This window comes from Parambassis ranga, chromosome 17, assembly GCF_900634625.1.
Source record: "Parambassis ranga chromosome 17, fParRan2.1, whole genome shotgun sequence".
Classification (NCBI taxonomy): Eukaryota; Metazoa; Chordata; class Actinopteri; family Ambassidae; genus Parambassis; species Parambassis ranga.
In genome coordinates, this window is record NC_041037.1 from 828841 (window position 1) to 843044 (window position 14204).

At 46.4% G+C, this 14204-nt stretch overlaps 1 protein-coding gene across 4 annotated transcripts in view; it reads left to right on the forward strand.

Moving 5' to 3' along the window:
* The window catches only part of pard3ab (par-3 family cell polarity regulator alpha, b), a 183713-nt gene that overhangs the window by 130006 nt on the left and 39503 nt on the right, over window positions 1–14204 (forward strand). For all 4 annotated transcript variants that reach the window (XM_028426670.1, XM_028426671.1, XM_028426673.1 and 1 more), the window contains 2 exons: window positions 2719–2847; window positions 8657–8929. In XM_028426670.1, coding sequence (XP_028282471.1) covers window positions 2719–2847; window positions 8657–8929 — 402 coding nt within the window. The remainder of the gene's footprint in view (window positions 1–2718; window positions 2848–8656; window positions 8930–14204) is intronic.

The window sequence follows — 14204 nt, forward strand, 5'->3', positions numbered from 1 at the left end:
CTAACATGTACAGTTGTAGGATGCTGCTTGGCAACATGTCGTTTGACAATGTTTGCTAATATCTCCTCCATATCATCAAAACCTTCCTGTATTATCTGTGTCACCTGGGCTTAAACATGATGAACATGATCTCTGATCTCAGAACACACATTTTAAAATATTTGGACAGTGACACTGTATTTTGTTGAGATTTAGCTGCTAACATTCATGTTAGCGGCCAAGCTAACTGTTTTTTTAAGCCAATTAAAGCTGCTAGCTGTGTAATTATCCAGTTTGCTGATGGAAATTAAAATGCAACTTAATTCAGATTAACTCTTTCCTATAATCAGGCCCAAAACACAACTACAACTGTCTTTATATGCTCACAGAGCCGTGATTGGTCTGCACTGCCTGTTAGAATCCAGCTGCCTCTACAAAAACAACCTCGGCTAAGCTAAGCTAAGGTCGACGCATAAATAAACACTCACTGTGCCGTCTTGTGGCACAAAGTAGTTATTACAGGATGGTGCGGCTAGCGAGTTCAGATGACTTTATTTGCACATTAAGAATTAATAAATTAAGCTTTAATTTGTTTGGATGTAGCTGTTGTGTCAACGTTGCACCTACAGGCTCAAGGTTCCAGTAAACAGAAAGCTGATAATATGAAGTACGTAACAAAAATCAAGAGATGAGAAAACCTGCAGCTGAAGTAGGGAAGGGCGGGGCCTAAGGTCCATTACCTGATTAATCAAACTGCAGCCGTCAGCGTGACAGCGCGCCGTTATGCAGAGAGACGGAGTGATCTATCACAGAGGGAGACGCCTGACACTGTCTCTCTCCACACCACTAACTTTCATTAACAGCCTTTTAAAAACAACACACACACGCCAAGATTTATGACTGAGAGGGAAAACTTTGAGGAGAAGACGAAGTATTAACCATGACACCGGGCCATTTAATAATCTGATATTCCAGGCGCACAGTGAGGCCCGACGCCGTCGATAAAGAGGCTCTGACGGGTTTGTGCGGTTTGAAAAGATGGCTGTAAAATGTCAGGGACTGAGCTGATTCAATTCAGCAGACCACCCGCGTGTCACCGCTAATCCTTTTAACCGCACAAAACACGTCTTTGTGAGGCTGTGGGAAGGTTTTATTTTGAATACACGTCAGTCGGGTCAGCACAAGGGCGACAAAAAACACACCAGCACCGACCGCTCATAAGTTAAACTCAAAAGCAGAACTATTTCCTGTCTCCAGGTAAAGACACTCGTAGCTTTGGTTTGTCAGGGTTGTGTTGTGTAGCTTAACACCTAACATTATACAGGCGGATGGTTTCTGTGTTCCCTGTTTACATCTATCTGATTAGCCTGTAGCTCTTGCAGGACCATAGGCCAGTGATGGACCTTCAGTGATGTCTCCTTTATAGGTTTCCGAAGAGCCATTGCAGTGTTGACAGGGTTACAGTCTGCCTAAACCCCCTGGTTAATCCAAATACAGGCAAAGAAGTGGGCCTTGCGGTGGGCATCCTGTAACACAAAGCAGCCACGGCTTTAACTGAGCTAAACCTCAAGTCTTAAAATAACCTAAACCAGGGAGTGACACACAAATTCTTCCTCCATACAGCTGGCGTGAAAAAAGGACGAAAAGCTTTTGTTAAGCTGAAGATTTGAACATGGAGGTCACTTCTGGAGCCAGGTGCTGGGGGTGGGGGGGCATAGGCTTCAATCTCCGCCCCAGAGGATAAATAGTGTTGTGTTTTGGTTGAACTGCTCTATCAGATCCAGCGACTTGGCTAAATGAACCACCACGATAAGTGAGCTCACATCGTGCTTTTATTTAAAGTGTTCCTAATAAACACCACAAACCAGGAAGGGAGCGTGTTCAGTCCAAAAGTCATGAGTTATATTTTTATTTCTGGTTTATTTTCCACATACAGTTCTTTTTATAGATGTGTTTTTCTCTCATGCTGTTTTCCTCTTTGTGTTTTATTTCACACTCTGAGTTCTGTCTGTGTTTATTTGTTCGCATGTTTCTCTCATTGATTTTACTGTTTTCCGTTCTCTCGTATTGATCTCGGAGCACACAGCACGTTCTCAGCGTGCCTCGCCCTTCTCAGCGTCTTTACACACATTTTTCCTTTTAATCCATAAACACACCTCCTTTCTCTTCCTTTGATTCCTTGACTTTCAGCCTCTTTCTTCAGTCACTGACAGACTCTCACACCTTTGTGAGGTTGTCTTTGTGCCACAGTTTAATTTTCAGTCATTTTTTTCCTCTGTCTTGTTCCTCCTCTTTGATTAACACACACACACACACACACACCTCTCTCTTTGGTTTCTCTCTTCCCGAAGTGGTAGATATCCTCCGCAGACCAATTTCCTTGTGAATAATCACGGGGGTTCATTGTGGAAGCGAGCGCGGTGCCAAAGTCATTTCTTCAACAGGCTGCAGCTTTATACTGAGTCAATCAAGCTGAAATATCTCTGCAATGGCTTCCATTTCGCTAAGCGTCACTCCCTCCCCATGAATACAATTACTGTGATGGGCCCGCTCCCCAACTTCACACCAGCTGAAATGGCTTTATACTTGTCAGAAGCACTTTTTGAATGCTTCATTTGAGGGCTTCATCCACTGTTAAGTCACACCAGTGGGGTTGTGTTTGTGTTTGTTTGTTTGTTTGTTTTTAAATGTGGGTTATTGTCTGCACCCGTGTTTGATGTTTTAATTTTGTTTCTTCAGGTTTGGGAAGCACCGTAAAGACGAGCGGCCGGGAGAGAAGATGGATCGAAGAGCCTCCAGCAAGTGGAAGCCGGAGGAGACGCAGGTGTCTGATGAGGAGACGATGAAGATGAGGATGGAGCAGGAGAGGTGAGATGATGTGATGTAGTTCAGCAGGGAGTTAATGGTATTAGATTTGGTGCTGCTGTCGATGAATTTGAGGTTTCCGTGCTCTTACTGTTGAATCTAGTGTCACAAAGGAGAAAAATGACACAATTATGCAGCTACGAGGAGCCGAGTGAAGTCATGATGTGTCTCATCAGAGCCAGAGGTCCAAACGGGACAAAAGTGCTTTAAATCACATTGAAATGACTTCACAGTGACACAGACTCACCAGCGGCTGGCTTTTCCCATTAGCATGAATTCACATGATCTGCTGTCCTCACCCAGGTGGACATGTGTTTTCCCTTTCAGCCCGTGTTACCATGGTAACTTCTGTGACTCTTTACCATCCCAGCAACACACTCCATCCCTCTCTGTTCAAGTGACTTTCAAATGTTTGTTCAGTCAGAATTGGTTTTAAAATGACTGAAGTAAAAATTAGTCCCACAATGGGGAAATTGCTTAAGGCAGCCCTGCAAAGAGCGCCATACACCAGTGAGTCCACTGGAGGTTATGCAGGTAAAGTGCCTTGCCCAAGGACACACAACAGTGACGAGGGAGGAGTTGGGATCGAACCACTGAGCCACTGCTGCCCTCATAGAATAATATGGTGGTTACCAAGCTGCTAACCGCTAATGGCTAATCACAAACAAAACAATTGCTTAGAGTTATCATCCAATTCAGTCTGGTTGTCGCTTGGTTGCGTCTGTCCAGAGTTTGTCCTCCATCCATTGGTACTGCACCCTGGAAATCCAGCTGGACCCCACAGAGACCAGTATGTGTACATATTTAATAGAAGCAGAATTAGGATCAGGGTCAGGTCCAGGCTTCACTTTGCTGTTCTTTTGTTTAAAAGCCGAGTGGTTGGTTTTTATCATTTCTTTTATTGTAATGGAGTCATCATGTAAAAACCTTCCTCACTGCTTCTTTTCGCCAAACTAAATGTCAGACGGGCACTGTGCCAGTTTTCGTTTTGGGGGTGGGGGGGTGGGTTCATAAATGCCAAGGCCATTACAGCCTTGCCTGTTAATTAATTCCCTGCTCTTGGTGTAGGGCAGCAGTCATTACTCCCCACAAGAAATTTGGTTTGTATTCTCTTTCTAGGCCCGCAGAGCACTGAGTCCAATAACCTGATAATGGCTTAGTTTTTATTTTTAATTGGCACAAGGTTAGCGTAAATGCCACGTCAGATGATTGGCTTGTTAACGGTGGGTTGCGTTAAAAGTTCAGAATGGTCCTTTTGTGTGTTAATGTAATCTGCAGCTTCTCTTGTACTTAAAATGTCACAGCTGTGTGTGTCTATTACCTCTGAGCTTAACCCAGCCCGGAGTCACCAGGACACTAACAGCATGTGCTGTCATAGGGTGGTAGCTACACTAGGAATTAACACAGTGTTAGACTGTTGTAGAGAGCGTGTGTGTGAGGCCACCTTAGCTCTGGTTGTCCTGGTGTAGCCTCTTCATAGCTCGACCACCAGTTCACACACGACCATCACTGAGTCCGGACAGACATGGATGGACGCTGTGACCTGATTGGTTAGTGAAGCGTACACATCCTGGGACTCCTTAAGCAGAGTTCTCCCGTGTGTTGTTCATCACTGAGAGTTTAGCTCACTCCAGCCAAGCATCAGCTCACTTCTTGTTTGCATTTAACCACTTAACTGACATGCACGGTTATCGACTCGGCTGTGGCTGCTCTGCAGAGTTTCGGCTGTGAGCCGCAGCACCGCGCTTCACCGTGTATTGATTGACCGCTGCCAGAGGCTACAGCTAATCCAGCTGTGATCGACTAGGTGGATGGATTTCCTTACAGGTTTAAGTCTCTGGTCTCGGGGGTGGGGCGTGGGGGGGCAGACAGACGGATGCAGACGGACAGTTCAGATAACAGGCTGCTACAATACGTGTTCAGCATGTAAATACACACTTGGATGTGTGTGTGTTGGCCTGAATCAGACCGATATTCTGCCTGATCCAGGTTTTCGGCATCACGCTTTGACTTCGGTAACAGATTTAAGAAGCCGTCTCATGCCCAACAGTTAGAAGTTCAGTCCATACGACAGGCAGGGCTCTGTATGTGAAGCCGCTTGTCTCCGTGAACTCCCCCTGGCCCTGACACTTGCCGTAAAAGTCCTGCTGAAGATTAACAGCACAAGTCTTCAAAGCGTTTTTGTTTTTCTGGATCATTGAAGGACGGTCCGTCATAAATCCTTGGTGGCTTATGATTGGTCGGTTTTACAGATAAGACTGAAGCTTTGTGACGCCAAAACATTTCCAAATACTCAGTGTTATCAAACCAAAAAAAGGCCTTTCAGCAGCCATCTTATCCCGCCCTCTTCATGTACTTCCTGCCTTTCTCCGCGGCCTGTCAGCGTTACCGCTAAGAGGGCGCTTTATTACACACTGAGCACAATGGCACATAATGGACCATTGTTCTGGTTTGATGTGGTAGAAAGGTCACTCGTCAAACACATTTCTTCTGCCCAAATGTCCCATCCTGCCATTTCTGTGCCGTCTTTATCTCCCTGAGCTCTTTTTGTTCAACCTCTGACTCCGTTCCTACCTCTCGGTGCTTTTCCTAATCATTCACCCTTCATGAGTATTTTCATCTCTCATCAAGGTCGCTCGTTTGAAGGAAAACAGGGTTTTCCCTCCCGTGAGTATTTTAGGACCGAGAGGCTGATGATTAGGCCGAGTGTGGTTTTCCTTCCTGTCCTGCTGCAATCAGTGTAATTGTATTTGTGAAGCATTTTTAGCAGCGTCGCTCTTTAAGTGGTGGTGGCGTTGATAGAGATGGAGACTTAAAGGGACATTACAGTGAAATCCAGACTCAGACTGTTGTTTTTTAAAAATAAGCAGCTGTGTTCCACCTTCCACAGCGGATGCAGTTAAAACAATACACATGTATACAATATATTCTTATACATTCTTTACTAGAGCAGAGGAGTGGAGCTGCTGCACATGTAGTTTAACGGTGATAAAATAAGCCTGCTGGTGTGGGTACATTTTTGTATACAGTTACTACAGAGAGCTGAAGTCCTGCTGCTTCCAGTGGACCCCCTGGGACCTTGTGTAGGGAGAGATACGAATGCTGGTGGATGACAAGAGACAATATGGGTGTTGTGTGAATTTGCTCCAGTTATGTCCGGAGATGCACCAGCAGATGAGAGAACTATGTGGACGCCCAGCCAGCATGTGTGCCACTGCCCTCCCTTTTTCTGACCCTACGTCCGGCTCATTAGGCAAACTGAGAGGATCATTTATTTTTTTTGTCCAGACAACAAATTGTCATCTAAATCTTTAGTGTATGTTTTAAAGCTGCAACAATTATTTGATGAATGACGGTGTTTGGAATTGTTAGTCTTGAAACATTTTCAGGACATTTTCCACTGGTTTCTTCTTAAAATGTCAGAATGCATTCATTGATTAATCATGTGCAATCAATGATGCAAACAATCATGTGGTAGACAGCAGCTTAAAGATTTCCACCCAAAAAAAAAGACCAACTAAAGCTGCACGGTGCGTCCATTTACTTTTGGTCACATAGCGTAAGGTGACACCAATAATAGGCATAAAAAACGCCAATATGTTGGTTCTGTAAGAGAATGGCTGTTTGTCTGTGTGTGTTGCTCTGTGATGGACAGGTGACCTGTCCAGGGTGGACTCTGTCTCTCACCCATAGATATCTGGGATAGGCTCCAGCCCCCCGTGACCCTGCACTGCAGGACGAAGCGGGTTCAGATGATGGATGGTTCTGTAAGTTTTGTGTGCGACAGTCTGAAATGATCTCCTGGATTGTGCTCCTCTTTCCATTGACTGCCAAACGTCTCCTTACTGGTCCACCTGTAGAGCTTAAAGAAGCTGCTTCCATCTTTGTGTTTGAGATTTGGTCTGTTTGGTGACACTCTGTTGTTCCAGGAAACCTTCACAAACTCAGGTCACAGTCTTTTTGTTGGATCCTTCAGCAACAAATTCAGCCTGTTGTCCTTTCTCACACTCCAAAGCTGCATCCTTCCTTCTGTCCCACTGACCCCCCCTCCCTCCAGTCCATGGTTATGGATCAGGGCTGCGCAGGGAGAGGGCCGGGCGTTGGATTGGTACATCTGGCCTTATCTTATCAGCCACTGCTCTTGTGTACACAGTCAGTAGCTGCTGCTGCTCTCTCTGATGGAAAACAGTGTTGTTCCTCCGGGTTTAAAGATAGATCCCTCAAGGGCCCCACGCTTCCTTCTGCACTATTAGATAATTGCTGAGTCCACAAATAGTGACGACACGGCGTGCGAATCCACGAGCTTTTATCTGACTCGGTTTAAGTTGTTGGAATACGACAACAATCCAGCAGGGAGCTCTTAAAGCATCACGCTCATTAACAGCTCTGGTTTTTAGTATTTTTACACTTTTGGTGCTCTCCATGGGGGGGGGCTTATTGTTTCATTATGCACAGTATGCACGTTTGTCTGCAGGACGCTTTTCAGATTTCTGAGTTTTCAGTGAAGTTGCCCCCCCCCCCCCGTCACCAGCGCGGCTGTCCCATTCACTTCCATGCTGCCATTAAAAAGGGGGCCTGCAGAAAAGAGAGCAGTATGATAATTGGTAGTTGTAAAGCTCTGATAATTGGCAACGCTGTAATTACGGGGCTGCACGATAGGTAGTCCCCCCCCCCCCGCTTTAGAAAATGGTGTTGCCAGTTATTCACAAGATAATGGCCTGAGGAGAAGAGACTGTGTGTGTGTGTGTGTGTGTGTGTGTGAGAAGGAAAAGCATGTTAGCTATACATTAGCAGCACTGTGAATACAAAGTGCTTCCCTTGTAGTGGGTATTATGGGGTTGGAGACACTATTATGTATTGTTTATGGTATTATTCTGAGGGGGGGAAAAACATAAATAATAGACTCCACATCTTCTCTCCTCTCTGTAATGGAAAGGTGAAAACGCGCCGCGTGCAGTCAGCAGATGGTGCAGCGGTGCGTCCTGTGTTGTTTCCTTAATGCGACAGCTGAGATTTACGGCGTCTACAAGGAGAGGCTTCACCTGACGAAGAGGAGACGTGGAAGGCGCCAGTCTCAACCAGAATCCTGATAAACATTTTAACATACAGCAATTTTAATTATTAATACACACTCAGTTCTCTGTGTAATGGTGAAGGACAACAACCTGCTGATCTACATGACTTGAATCGATCTACATGACTCAGTGTGACATTGTTCTGTGTCCACAAGACACAAGAACAAGAACAAACTGAGCATTTACAAATATGTAGATAGACCATGGACAGAGATATACAGAGCACCTCCTCCATGTAAGTGGATGCAACACAGATCAACTGAAACTAGAAGTAAACATCGAATAATCTGTCTCTACCCTTGTGATCAGGGACAGATTATCACTGGGCCCCTGGGCCTAGACCTGAAAAAGGCTCCCCCTAGCCCTATTATTATCATTGATTATGTTATTATTATGATATATGATTGAGGGGCCCCATGAAGGTGTATCACATAGTAACCAGAAATCCATTACTGTATCAGTTTGGATAGCACTGTAGTGCAGACACTTGGGCTTCAGGGCCCCCTGAGCCTGGGCCTCCTGCTGCTTGTGATCAATTAAATAGTGACACACCTCCTAAAGGGGAGGGGCCATGTCAAGGTACAGGAAATCAATGTACAGTCTGGGCTCCTTGAGTATAATCACACCCTATTGTTTTGTCATTTGTGAGGTTGCAGTGAAGAATGAAGTAAGAAACAAATCTATAAAATGTAAAATATGCCTCCTCATGTCATCAATGTCTTCATCTTCATCCTCAGAATCCAAGCTAAGACCCGGGAGCTGAGGGAGCGTCAGGCCAGAGAGCGGGACTACGCCGAGATCCTGGATATCAGCCGCTCACCGGAGAGGTCGTCCGAGGAGGATCACCAGTACGCCGGCATCAACGCCCTGAACAGCTCCGTGGACAGCCGGCCCCACAGCCCCCGCGACGATCACCCCCACATCCACCCGCACCACCAGCACCAGCACTCCGACACGCTCTACACACAAGTCAGCAAAGGACGAAGCGACCGGCCGCCGTCTGCAGACAGGTAGGAGAGAGGACAGAAATGTTCTGAGTTTACCTTACGCTGCGGTCACATTCGTCCCAGCTGCCAATCGCAGTTCAGCCACCTCCAATCCAAACGTCTCTGATGGCATAACAGTAAAAGGTCTGACTGAGCAGACAGAGACGGCAGGCGGGCTCTCACACCTGGAGGAGAAAATAATCACAGCAACAGAAGGCAGGCGGTAAATGTCAGCTCGGCGGTGCGCGGCGTTCTCGGGGGATTGTGGGATTGCTCAGGGGAGGTCCTGACTGGAATGGAAACCTTTGAGTGTCTGTCTCCTTTGACCTTTCTAACCCTCTCTCTCTCTTTCTTTTGTTCGTTTGTTGGTCGTCTCTCACTTTGTTGAGTGATTGACAGCTGTCAGTCATTGCATTATCATGCCTGGTCGTCCACTGCAGCCAAAGCCAGAATCCACTAAAGTCCTGTATCTTGTGAGAAGCGCTGCAGCACCCGCAGTCCTCCTCCGATCAATGAACGGTAGCCCTGTGATGGATTTGTGGGGGGAAGCCTGCAGCGCAGCAGAGACACATCCCGCGCTGAATGAATGGGTTTGTCTTAGTCGTGGTTTTCACGCATCCCCAGATGGCCCCAGCAGCCTGCTCCTGCTGTAGCTCGTATTGATTCATAATTCATGGCGCTGCTGTTGTCACTGCATGCTTGTTTCTCTTTTATTATTTTTTTTTGACGCCTGATGTGGTGCTGTGTGGAGCCACGCAGATGCACAAAGGAAGATAACACAGTGGCTCTGCAGTCTTATTTAATTAGGATTTCATTCACTACTCGGACTGTCGTTGTCCTGTTGGAACAGGAGCTGCAGAATGCTAACGGATTAGCATTAAAATGATTTTTAAAACGTGTTTGACCGTGGAAACATTTTATTGACTTCATGGGGTAAAATGATGAGAAACTCATGTTGTTCTTTTAGCTGTGGTTTTGTCTCCTCCCTTCTTTACCTACTGTAGTACTGAGGCCCAGTTGTAGAGATCTTTGTCAGGTTATATGTCTAGCATCGATTTTTTATGCTTTTAATTGGTAGTTTTCAGTGGAAGGCTGCAGGAAGCATTAGAGGTAGAAAGAGGGGACGAGCCTCAGCAGCTGTTGGACCCAGGCGGTGTTCCCTTATCCTCCATTCATGCAGGGTCCACACTCAGAGGAGCTGTCTGGTCCTCACGCTGTAGCATTTTACTGCTGATATCTTTTATTTGACATTACAGGCTGTAAATAAAGATGGTTAAACCCTCGGTGATGTCACGCACTGGTTTCTGAGGAGTAGTGATGAAGCCTGTCTGAGGGTCATAATGCTGACAACAACATATAGAGTCTGAAAGTCCTCACTATTCATGGCCCTGTATAGTGAGTAGGGGGTAAAGAAGTGAATCCACAGGTGGGCTAAGTGTGTACGATGGTCCGAGTTCTGCTATAGGGACCCCGGCTCCGTCATAAAGCTGTGGATGTTCAGCCATGGCAGGGATGATTTTTAGAACACGGGCTGGTAAATCTGATAATATTTGTCTTTTCTGTGAATCTCAGCAACGGGCCTCACTTAAGTTTCACTTTGGTGGACTCTTGGGCTTTAAGAACATAAACCCTTTATGTAATGCTCCTCCATAGTCTTTATGTGACTTCAGACTGTATATCACCCCCATGCTGCTTCACACTCTCTGATTACAGCCCTGTAGGTGCCGGGCACACAAACATCTTAACAGGATTATGTTTCGTTCCCAGATGCCCAAACGTAAGAAAAAAATATCACCTCCTGAGAGAATCAGGAGGCGTGTTTCCTGTTTCCTGTCTGCCCCCCCCCCTCCCTTCTGAACAGGAAGTGAATTAGACCCTCACCACGGCAGAGGCCGGGGAGGGGAGGCGTCTCAGCCCGCGGTGGGGATGTTTGTTATTGTGGGATTTGAATGGCTGCACCGTCTGATATCAGAGCTTCAGGATTGTGGAGATTGGATCAAAGCAATAACATGTCTATAGAAAGTGAGAGCGAGGGAAAATGTGGTTTCTCTGCTGCGCCGGGCGTGCCATGATAAGTCCAGATGTAAACAGTCTCACATTTCGTGTCGGTCAGCTGGAATCCTCGCTGTGCGCGGGATGCTGCCGCACTGTTTCTGTTCGCCGCAGAGAGGCGGGCTGAGCTCTGACCACCTCTGCGACGTCAGGCCCATTACATGACCCAGAGCCTGAATGATACGCCTTCAAAATGTCACAGTCGCACATTAGCGCTTGTGTGCTCCTTTTGTTGGAGCTGCCATGTTGTGACTGTCACAAGATTATGACTCAGATTTAGACTGAAGGGGGGTCAGAGAGATCCAGCCTCACTGTTACTTAATGATAATAATCTTCATCACGTAGCAGCTACTTATAAAGATCACACTGTGACACACACACGAGCAGCAACACACACTAAACATGCACACAATGCATGAAACAGCCAACAGAGGGCTGCTAACACGTAGCTAACACCAGCTACTGTGTTTGTAAGCTCGGTCATTTCTATCACATGGCTAACATTAGCATTGTGAGCTTGATAACACATAGCTGACGTTAGCCAGTATGTTGACACAAGTTTTAGCAATTACAGTTTCCTAAGCTAAGCTAACTGTTGTAATTTGGTCACATGTACCAGGAACAACAGAGTTTGTCACGTTTTTACAACCTTATCTTTTATATCACAAAGTGTGCGTCTCCAACACCATCTTAGCTTGATTCCAGTACGAGAATACGTCGTGCATGTCTTGTGGAAGTTCTGTCTTTCTAACATGAGCTCCTGAACAACAGGATCCCTTTAATGCTGTAAATGAGAACAGCAGACTCTGGCCCTGTGGTCTCCTTCAGCTGCTCTCTGGCTGTAAACTGTACAGTTTGTGTTTCTTAGCACCGTCAAAGAGGAAACGCAAGGAAAGGCAACATGCAGCTGCATAAATATCCAGTGGAATTCATTTTAATTGCCTCTTTTTCCTCCGTCAGAAAATTTCAATTTAACTAGAGCGGTTTAAAAGCAAAAACAACTCGAGAAGCCTCCTAAGCCTCTGGGATCAGTCTGCCATTTCCTCCGCTGTGAGCAGCGTGACCGTGAGGCCTGCAGGGCTGCGGAGTCGCCTCTGCACCGCTTGACTCTCAGCACTGCTCCGCTTGTGATGTCTGTGCATATTTAAAGCAGGCAGTAAGTTTCCGTTGTGTTTCCAGCGTAGGTGGTGAGGTGCAGTATCAGGTTGTTTTCTGTTTTTTGGCCCTAAACCAAATTGCATAACTTTACTGCAGGGACGCTGCCGGTCTTCATGCTGCCAAGCCTAACAGTGTCCAAAGCTTTTTTTGTTTTTATACCCCACAATGTTTTCTCCCTCCTGCAGCCCCTCACTTGGACCCCACGACCTGTAAGCTATGAAGTCATTTACACAAAACACGCCTCACCACTTTCTCCTGTGTTTACTGCAGTTAATTAGCCCAATCACTAAAAACTCGTCGCAGCCAGCGTGTAACTGAATAGCTTTATTAGCCCTCCACATTTGCTGCATCACACTCCCTGCCTGTGTGCAGAGAGCCCAGTGAATTAGCCACCATTGTTTTTATTCCCTCCCCAACTACAAGGCAGCAGTGAATGCTGGGAAGGCTCTGAGGGATTTGCTGTGATTTGATTCTCTGCCTTTTCCCGAGGAGGCAATGCTCTTATTGAATCGGCTCCATTACATTTCATCTCCACCGGGGGAATATGGGGCCCTCGGAGGGGGCGGACGTGGTCGTCCAACAGCACTGCAGACAAACAAACAGACAGCGTTCCATAGGCTGATAAGGAGGTGTGTGTGTGTGTGTGTGTGTGTGTGTGTGTGTGTGTGTGTGTGTGTGTGTGTGTGTGTGTGTGTGTGTGTGTGTGTGTGTGTGTGTGTGTGTGTGTGTGTGTGTGCTCTTGACTTCATGCATGCTGTGTGTTCTCTGTGCACATGGAAATTTAGAAGAGAGAGGATGACAAGTCAAAGGTGTGTGTGTGTGAGTCACAGGCAGAGAGCGGTGGCAGGTGTGCAGCAGCAGGCTGTGAATACAAAGCTCGACCGCCATGACAGTGAGAAGAAGAGCAAACAACTGCAGTTGTTCACATGTCTCTGTAAGTGAGTCAACCCACATGGACATCCGTGTTTGAATACCAAATTTTCAAACATTTGCAGTTTTTCCTGCAGCCTCTGGGGGCACCAAAGTGTCTACAGCCTGTGTTATCCTCCTCCATGATCTACTCACTAATGGCCGTAATGTTTATTTCACTCTGCAGTCCCACTTATCTGATGTGTCTCTCGTCTGCTTTCACAGAATGAGGCATCTGCTTGTTTTAACATCGATTACCCTTTAAAAGCAAAGTGTGCTTTATGAAGTGAGGGAGGAGAAGTTTGCACCAGATTTAACCTGAAGTTGTGAGAACTTGCAGCTGTGACTCTTCTCCTCCTCGCAGCCGTTAGAGACTCGAGAAAAGAAGCTCGGCGGCTTGTTTCCGCGCCTCAGCTGCTGCGCTGTCTGGCTCGTAACGTGCCAATAGACGCACACAGACAAAATGTGTGTTCTCACCACTCGCTGAGTGGAACAGGATGTCTTACTGCAGCTTGGGGAACTTCTCTGCTTGAGGGTCATCGCGGCCGGCCTGAAATTTCCAGTGTGAAGCGGCTGGTGATGAAGACGGGGACAGAATTTTGATCAGGTGCCACCGCGTTCGGCCTCCAATTAGAAACATCCACATACCGAAAACACGCTCCAACTTTTGCACCTGAGAAAACTCATCTAATGAGCAGAAGGCAGCTGAGGGAATCAGCGTCTAAATGACAAATATAGACGACTGCCACCTGCTAGATTTGAGTTATTTCCTCTCACTCGTGCTGGTTTGGCAGCAGGGTCTGTGGTGCAGATTCTTAGCCACGAATCAGGACATCACTGCTAGTTCCACCATATTAGTTTGGTGTGTTTTGCTACACTTTGTGAGCATCATCTCCACGTTTACACAGCAGACACAAAATGGCCCCCACTTTTCCTGCAGGCCCAGAAACCAACATGCAAAACAAAGAGTGGCTCGATTCATCTCTGTAGGAGTGAATAATTCTGATTTTCACACGAGTCTGGCTTCTTTAAAGAACACAGTAGTTTGAATGGTTAATCAATGCAGATCAAGCTTTGATTGATTGATTGTGCTTTTGTAGTGCAAAAAACAAAACCTTTAAAAAAAGCTTCGATTAATGAAACCGCCACGGATCCATGTGGAAGCAGTGAGCCTGCCGGC